This window comes from Littorina saxatilis, unplaced genomic scaffold (assembly GCF_037325665.1).
Source record: "Littorina saxatilis isolate snail1 unplaced genomic scaffold, US_GU_Lsax_2.0 scaffold_438, whole genome shotgun sequence".
Lineage (NCBI taxonomy): Eukaryota > Metazoa > Mollusca > Gastropoda > Littorinimorpha > Littorinidae > Littorina > Littorina saxatilis.
This window is the reverse complement of record NW_027127755.1, coordinates 5,555-14,856: the sequence shown is the minus strand read 5'-3', so window position 1 is coordinate 14,856 and position 9,302 is coordinate 5,555. Positions and strand designations below refer to the sequence as shown.

The 9,302-nt window shown below is 42.4% G+C and overlaps 1 protein-coding gene across 1 annotated transcript; it reads right to left on the bottom strand.

The window, feature by feature from the left end:
* Positions 1-8,314: 8,314 nt before the first annotated feature.
* LOC138956129 (uncharacterized) lies at positions 8,315-8,863 on the bottom strand. The gene has a single exon (XM_070327573.1). The coding sequence runs from the start codon at positions 8,861-8,863 to the stop codon at positions 8,315-8,317; it is 549 nt and encodes a 182-aa protein (XP_070183674.1).
* Between the last annotated feature and the right edge of the window lie 439 nt (positions 8,864-9,302).

The following is a 9,302-nucleotide window of genomic DNA, read 5'->3' as shown; positions in this document are numbered from 1 at the left end:
AGCGACACGGCTCACTTCTTCCCCCTCCCCCCTAAAAACAGCGTAATTGGCACTGCCACTGTGAGCGACAGCTATACACTGTAGTCGGTAGATGCGTCAAGTAATCGCAGGTGAGTATTGTTTTGCAGGCTTCAATGGTACTCGGTTCGAGGGCTTTCAACGGCAACGACTGTTTCGGCGTCTTGCAGGTTGAATGGACACATAATGTTTTAGCTGGTGAATGTACCCGACGTACATCATTGGTTTGGTTGCTTTCCCGAATGTTACAGTTTTACCTGTCGCCTGGACCACCGTTATTGGCTGCCCCGAAAGCATTTTACTTGTGTATTTCACTGCAACATTGTCCGCGTATGTCCCGTTTATCTGAAGACCAGTGACGTACTTGTCAAAGTGTACATTCGGGAGAAATTTCTGCAGATCACCTTTCTCCTGCCTTGACAACTTTTTTAAATAGGCGCAGAGCATGCCTCGAAGCTCTTGTGGCTCATGTTCAGTTTGTTTTGTCATCTCCAGCTGGCTTTTTATGCTCCAAAAGAAACAATTTCCGTCGCTCGGGACATAATTTCTCTGATTGTGAACCCTTGTTCAGTTAGTTTTGATGTGAACTCTTCCATTGTTTGTGCAATGTTCTGTCGATGCCTGCTTGCACTGTCCAGGCTTTCTGAAAGTACACGTGATAAGTCGTCCATCGAACAAGATTCATCACCGATATTGTCACCCATGTCGCCTTGTCCGTGTCCTTCATCAGTTCCTGGCCGAGCAGCGGTTCCTTCGTTGACGTTGTCACCTATGTCGCGATGTCGGTTTGCAGCAACATCTGTTCCTGGCCGAGCTGCGGTTCCTTCGTTGACGTTGTCACCTATGTCTCAGTCTAAGAATAGGTCTAAATTAATCAGCTGACTGATTTCTGATGAAGCACGCGCAAAGACAGGGAGACAAAAGGAAGGCAAATACCGCTATAACACATCAAAAAGTGCCTCGTCCGTGACACAATTAAGTCAGCAACTGTATGTCTGGCAAATTAAATAAAAGCGACAAATAGTGCCTTTCGAAAAGCTTGAAGATAATCTCAAGTAAAATTTCTGTATAAAACGAAATGCAATCAGTACATGAATTTTTGTATCCAAAATGTCACGGACGAGGCCATTTAGGGGGGTGAGTTGCATTCTTTAATATTTTGGCTACAAAGAGTTTCAACAACTGCCGACTTATATCACAGTATACATCAATGTCAGTCTCATGTGATATGATGATTACTGAAATTACAAAAAAAATTGGATTGTACTGAATCCGAATCTAAAAAAAGTGACCAAAAACGTCACTTCATGCAGAGTGAAATCCTCTTAAACAATATGACTGCTAAACAAGGGACATAACTCAATGAAGAAAATAAAATATTGATTATGAACATATGAACATTCTACAACAAAGCCAGCGTACCGAAATAAAGAAATGTGTGTTTTAATTTCAAGCGTTGAGAGAGCTAATTTTTTGGACATGCCCTATAGCGTTCACGGGTGATGGTGATTTCTATAGCGCTTTCGAACACACAAAGCGCTTTACAAAAGCAATAACAACATCATTACCAGAATGACGCCATTGACGGAATAGAACACAATCATAAACACTTTACAACAAAAAACAAAAAAACAAAACATAAATGTTACAAAAATCCAGAGGCTCTTACAGGAACGAACTCCCAGTATACACAACAATTATAATGTGCGCACACACACACACACACACACACACACACACCCACCCACACATGTCCACACACACACACACACACACACACACACACACACAGTAAACATTGTTCATCCGAAAGTGCACATTCACAGGGTCGCGACAACTACATCATCATAGAATGCTTCTCTGAAGAGGTGAGTCTTGAGATTTGCTTTGAAAGAAGGCAGAGATGGACTGAGACGTAGAGACAAAGGGAGTTTGTTCCAGATATGATCAGCTGCGACTGAAAGACAGCGGCCACCATGATCGTCCCTCTGATACTTAGGAGCTTTGACAAATTTATTTTGGGAGGCAGAGCGGACAACCCCGCGGCAATTTGATAGAATATGCAGCAGATCTTGTATTTAATTCTTTGTTCGACTGGAAGCCAATGTAGCTGTTTGAGTAGAGGCGTGACGCTTTGTTTCATAGGTGTTCGAAACACGAGTCTAGCGGCAGCGTTCTGGACTAGTTGCAGGGGCTTGATGACTAATCTAGAGAGTATGCCGGAACAGACTAGTCTTTTGGTTGCGTCTTCGGTAAGGTACTGTCGAATGGAACCTGTACGCCGGATCTCCATTCGCGCTGCTTTACATGTTTGGACTACATGCTGTTTCATGCTAAGATCTTTGTCAAAAAAGACTCCGAGATCACGGGATGTATCCGAGAACTTGATGTCAATATTGTTCAAAGAGATGGCCTGTGGGAGTTCTGAAATAGACTTAGCATGGGTAGGGGTGGAGTATGAAAAACGCATGGCTTCAGTTTTGTCGTCATTTAGTTTGAGTTTGTTCTCTTCCATCCATGCCCCGACATCTCTCACACACTCCTGTAGCGACAGAACCAAACCTGGGTAGTTGTCATGTGATGCGGAATGATTGATCTGCGTATCATCTGCGAAGATTTCGTGTAGCACACAATGATTCTCTATGAGAGTTGTCAGCGGTGCTGTGTACATAATGAACAGCACCGGGCCTAACACAGAACCTTGGGGAACACCAAACACAAGAGAGGTTTCAGCAGATTGTTGGTGATTTGCAAAATTGGGACCCCCATTTCCATAGCCGGTAAACTACATTACTGCAACCAGTTACTGGGCAAGCTTATATGCCACTGAAATGGATTGATCTTGAAGCTGACTCTAGAACTTTGATGGAAATGAACCGAAGAGTACACTCTCCTTCTCTATCACCATGCTTTGCCGTGCAGACGATGCAAACGATGCTCGTCGAAAACATCTCGACCAATCATAATCGCTTTAGGTAGCCTATCACGTGGGTTTTGTTCTTTTTTCCATGTAGCGCTGGAACTGTTAACTGGTTTATTCGTACTCAACACAATGTCAAATTGGAGTTTTGTCGCATATTAAAAACAACAAATCCAAAATAAAAATTCATCTTGTTGTACTTTGTGTCTCCATTTGACTGACAGAAAGTCCTTTTTTAAGTGAAGTCTCACGCACTTGGCAATGCGCTCAACACTTTTCAGTTCGGAAATATTGCTGTGTTCAAGGGCATACATTGTATTAGTATGTCACGTTTCGTCGGAACTAAGTAAATTCAGGTACTTTATAAACATCTTAGAGCTTGAAAGCATTGGTAAGCATTGGCATGTCTTCGATTAAATGATAGACCGTCTGTTCGTTTTAAACTGGAACCACGTGTAGTTTTGTTGTTTGTTGTAGGGGGTGTTTCCGGGGTTTCCGGACACCCCCCCTCCCCCCAGCCTAACAATAACAAGTCGCGTAAGGCGAAAATACAACATTTAGTCAAGTAGCTGTCGAACTCACAGATACGCAAGACCGTATACTCGTAGCATCGTCACTCCACCGCCCGTGGCAAAGGCAGTGCCAGTGGAATTGACAAGAAGAGCGGGGTATTCGTTGCGCTGAGAAGGATAGCACGCTTTTCTGTACTTCTCTTCGTTTTAACTTTCTGAGCGTGTTTTTAATCCAAACATATCATATCTATATGTTTTTGGAATCAGGAACCGACAAGGAATAAGATGAAAGTGTTTTTAAATTGATTTCAAAAACAAATTTTGATAATAATTTTTATATATTTAATTTTTAGAGCTTGTTGTTAATCCAAATATAACATATTTATATGTTTTTGGAATCAGCAAATGATGGAGAATAAGATGAACGTAAATTTGGATCGTTTTATAACAAAAATATTTTTTTTACAATTTTCAGATTTTTAATGACCAAAGTCATTAATTAATTTTTAAGCCACCAAGCTGAAATGCAATACCGAAGTCCGGGCTTCGTCGAAGAATACTTGACCATAATTTCAATCAATTTGGTTGAAAAATGAGGGCGTGACAGTGCCGCCTCAACTTTCACGAAAAGCCGGATATGACGTCATCAAAGACATTTATCAAAAAAATGAAAAAAACGTCTGAGGATATCATACCCAGGAACTCTCATGTCAAATTTCATAAAGATCGGTCCAGTAGTTTAGTCTGAATCGCTCTACACACACACACAGACAGACACACAGACACACATACACCACGACCCTCGTCTCGATTCCCCCCTCTACGTTAAAACATTTAGTCAAAACTTGACTAAATGGAAAAATGGAAAATAAAGAAAAACTGATGCTCAGATTGTACCAGATTGCTCAATTTTCCTTGATTTTCATCAATATTTTCCAGATGGGCATGCCCCCCTAGGAGCCGGTCTATGTCTTCTAAGTGGCGGTTTTGGAAAGTAGTTGGGTAATTTGTGGGCTCAGCTTGCACCAGGTCGTTCAATTGTCCAAACTTGTCTTCTTAAATTTACTTTTTGGAAGGGAAGTTTCTTGGCTCAGATTGTTTTAGATTGCTCAATTTTCCTTGTTTGTATCAAAATGTTCCGGGTGGGCATGCCCCCGTACCCCCCTATGAGGTTTCAAACGCTTCGCGCCCTCAACTGAACGCTTCTCGTCGTCGAATTATCCCTAAAAGAAATTTCGCCCCCCCCCCCCCCCCCCCCCCGCCCCGCCCTAAAATAGATGTGATCCGCCCCTGAAACAATATTGAACGACTTCCGTAGAAATATGGAAACATCGCCAAAATTGGGCTCTGTGAGACTATCCAATCACAGCTAGCCCCCGAATTCCCTCACATGTCTATCAGAATAGCAATATACATGTATAGGGGTATTTGCATGAATGATAGGGCGCCAAAATATTCCCAAAACAAGGTTATACGTAGGGTGTTCTGGAAGTCCTTAGACTCCAAGCTCCTGGCAATGCCTCATGATATTTACAATGACGTATGTATACTGCAATCTTTCATTGGTGATGACACACATTTTCATGTATCTCAAAGTTTCCTCTGCAAAGAAAACAGCTCTCAAAGAACGCAACCCGTCCATGTTTACGTGCCTGTCATGGAGCTCAAAAAAAGGGAGTTTACACCAATGAAGCATAAACATCTCTAAAGTTTCTCACACCTACTGCATATTGTGGGAATTTTGAGGGAAGAACGCTCCTTCCAAAACGAGTACTTACAACTGGTACAATGAATTTAAATCGGGTAGACACGTCTTCAAAGATGACACCCGCCCAGACCGACAGTTGACAAAGAGTGTTTCAAAAATACTTGCAAATGATGTAAAGCAGAGCCAGACATCAACTGACGCGTAAACACGACCTTTGAGTATAGCAAATCAAATATATGTTATTAATCCGAACTCTGTTCACGCTAAACGACAATTATATTGACGGTTCTTTTCTTGTCTGTGACAGATACATTCACTGATGAGATACGACAGGGGTTGTGGGGGGCATGTGATTTGTCTACCTTGTCGACGGGCCATTTTTGGCTCACGTAAGTGTAGCCTATGCGATCGTAACTTTGTCTGTCTGTGCGTGCGTGTGTGTGTGTGTGTGCGTGTGTATGTCTGTGGTAGAAACTTTAACATTTCGTCATTTGAAGACGTCACATTATGACGTAAGAGGGTTAGACGTCACGCGAAGGAATTACTGAAAGTCTCGGTCATTGTTATTTTGAGCGGGCCAAGACTAGTTGGCAGTCGTGTCCCTGTAAGTAGGCTACATGCAGACAGACAGATCTAGATCTAGTGTCTCGCTTTCTTGCACAGTGTCACCTATGCTTACTGTGTGTGTGTGTGTGTGTGTGTGTGACGGAGTGATTGAGTTTGTGTTACTGTTTGTCGATTTCTTACGTGAGCCTTGAAGGCTTCGCCTCTTGTATAAGTTTGTAACTCTCAGAATTTGATGGTATTTGAATAAGTACCTTTTGTTACCTATTGATCATCAAAATATTATAACCCCCACCCTCGCCAGGAATAAACAACACGGGTGACGAACCATCATTTCATCCTGTCAAAAGAAAGGCTTCTCTCTCAAGTCCACCCATGAAAAATCTAAGACATTCTTTTGGACCATAAAAAAAACGTCATTTGCAAGTATTTTTGAAACACTCTTTGTGGATAATGGGATATTTCTTTAGTCATATCTCGCATGTGGTGGAGAACACAATTCGATCCTTAGTGCGTACCCGTTTCTGCAATTTTTCTGTCCCTGACAACAAGTCGAACGGTAGACCGTTGTGCACTAGAAAAATGCGCCTAATCAAAGCGTTTTTTGAAAAGGCTAAACACTGGTGACAAAAGTGTTCTGGGTCTTTTGCTTTCATACCGTTTAAAAGAATGCATCCCGAACGTTCTTAGCTCTCTAGAGTTGGTAACAAAAGAGCCTTTGTTAACTTTTACATAGTGTCAACAGAAATCAACATTGGAAAGCAAGAGCGTATTTTTTCGCGGTGGTAGGCTTTTGCTAAAATGTCAGTATGTTTTCTATGTAAGAAAGAAAGAAAATAGTCTGAAGGTAAACTTTCTCATTATGTTGAAAAGAAAGTGATTTATGAGTGGGTGCGTGTGTGTTGTTATTGAAAAAACTGTCAAAACGTCTTGACAGTTGGTTGAAAAGAAAATGATGGAAATGATGTGTAAGTGTGTGTGTGTGTGTGTGTGTGTGTTTGTCTGTGTGTGTGTGGGGGGTGTGTGTACAGGGTGGTGTGTGTGTGTGTGTGTGTGTGTGTTCATGTAAGGGTGTATCATGTGTTTGACTATGTGCATGTGAGTTTGTGTGCATGAATGTTGCATGGGTGAGTGAGTGTGTGTGTGTGTGTATACGCGTGGTCTCAAATCACTTTTGTCACTATTTCTTTCTCTTTGTATTTATATTACATGTATATTGTGTCTAAAGTGCTCTCTCTTTCTATTTCACTCTCTCTCTCTCTCTCTCTCTCTCTCTCTCTCTCTCTCTCTCTCTCTCTCTCTCTCTCTCTCTCTCTCTCTCTCACTCTCTCTCTCTCTCTCTCTCTCTCTCTCTCTCTCTCTCTCTCTCTCTCTCTCTGAGACTGTTGCCATTCTGAAAGGGGTTTGTGTGTGTGTGGTGGGGGTGTGTTTGTGTGCGTGCGTATGTGGCGTATGTGTGTGTGTGTGTGTGTGTGTATTTGCGTGTGCGAGTGTTGTATGTGTGTGTGTTTGTGTGTGAGAGAGAGAGAGAGAGAGAGAGAGAGAGAGAGAGAGAGAGAGAGATAGGCGATTTGTCCTTCGCTGGGGGTATGCAGTGCCTTGGCATTGCACGTCTACTTAATTGAAAGAACTGTCAAAACGTGTCTAAAGTGCTCTCTCTCTCTCTCTCTCTCTCTCTCTCTCTCTCTCTCTCTCTCTCTCTCTCTCTCTCTCTCTCTCTCTCTCTCTATCTCTCTCTCTCTCTCTCTCTCTCTCTCTCTGAGCATATGTTGCCTTTCTGAAAGGGGTGTGTGTTTGTGTGGGCGTGCGGGGGGGGGGGGGTGTTTGTGTGCGTGCGTCTGTGTGTGTGCGTCTGTGTGTGTGTGTCTGTGTCACGTGTGTGTGTGTGTGTTTGTGTGTGTGTGTGTGTGTGGTGTGTGTGTGTGTGTGTGTGTGTGTGTGTGTGTGTGTGTGTGTGAAAAGAAAAAGAAGTGTGCGCAATCAGTTCTGCTCTTTCTGTTATCATAAAGTTGAATATTTAGATAGATAGATAGATAATTTATTGCCAAGTGTACAATACATGAATGAACATAAAAAATACACGAGGAAAGCAGCTTGCTGTGTGATAAAAACAAAAATAAATAGCATTCATACATCACTGGCGCATAGCATCATACATACATGGGTAAGACAATTTGGTATCACAGTAACTAATACATGCACTATACAGACATGGTGAGAACTATGAAACTCTAAGAGCTATCGGAACCACAATAAAAGTACGCAGAATAAGATAGGATCCCCCCCCCCCCCCACTATCAACTACTGTAAGAACTGAACATGTTCCATACTGATAAAATGTACCTCTAAAACAGCACATAAAAATAAACTCTTCCAACACATCACAGTGGTTAAAGAACGACTAAAACTACTAAAACATACTAGATGTGTATTCCAGTAATATAACCAGCTGCTAAAACATAGTCTGGCTTCATCGCGTCACAGTGGTGTCACCATGCTAAAACCCACTCTATATATCACAGTATGTCATGTCAGCTACTAAAATCATACTCCTAGAGCATCCTAAAACGTGTCACAGTCTGTAGAGTTCATTTACCGGTTATTAAAAGCCAGGACAGCCTGGGGGTAGAAACTGTTTCTGAGTCTTGCCGTACGGCATCTGAGGGTTCTGAGCCTGCGCCCCGAGAGCAGAGGCTGGAAGAGATGACCAGCCGGGTGTGTGGGATCCTGCATGATGGACCTACATTTCCTCATCATGCGCAGGATGTGAAGGGAGTCTATAGAGGGGAGATCTCTGCCAATGATCCTGCTGGCAGCCCTAACGACCTTCTCCAGTTTTTCTTTCTCAAACTGGCAGGAGCTGCTGTACCAAACCGTGATAGAAAAGGTAAGGAGACTCTCTACAGCAGCCCTGTAGAACTGGGACATGATGGAGGAGGACACTTTGAACTTCCTCAGCTGTCTCAGGAAGTAGAGACGCTGATGGGCCTTCTTTACTGAAAGGTCAGTATGAACAGCCCAGCTAAGGTCATTGGAGATGGTCACCCCTAGAAATTTGAAGGAATCAACCTGCTCTACGTTCTCACCGCTGATGGTGAGTGGTAAGAGGGGAGTCTTTTTCTTCCTACGGTCAAAGACCATCTCCTTGGTTTTGGTGACGTTAAGGTCAAGGTCATTAGCCACACACCAGCCCGACACTCTCGCAACCTTTTTTCTGCAGGTACCTCACGACTCTTATAGGATATCAGATAGATCAAGTCAGTGTTAGCTCATTCTGGCAACGTGTGGAATTCTCTCCCAATAATTGAGTCTCAATAATTTCAAAAACGCACCTTATATTGTAATTAATATCAAATTGCTGAAAGCGACAGTGATGGAAGACTTCGTTTTAGATTTTGATAACACATTTGCTCAAGAATGTATGTTAGGTAATTGTCCACCACTGTACATATATAACGCTTAGTATTCGTGTAAAGCCCTTTTGGGGTATATATTCCTATGATTGTTGTTTTCTGCTTTTTTCTCGTGTTTTGTTTTTGTGAATGTCCGTGTATACATGTGATTAGAGTAGTCCTTCATT

Bases quoted from the DNA above. Each gene is read 5' to 3' on its own strand.
- LOC138956129 (XM_070327573.1), bottom strand. From the start codon at position 8,863: ATGGTCTTTGACCGTAGGAAGAAAAAGACTCCCCTCTTACCACTCACC.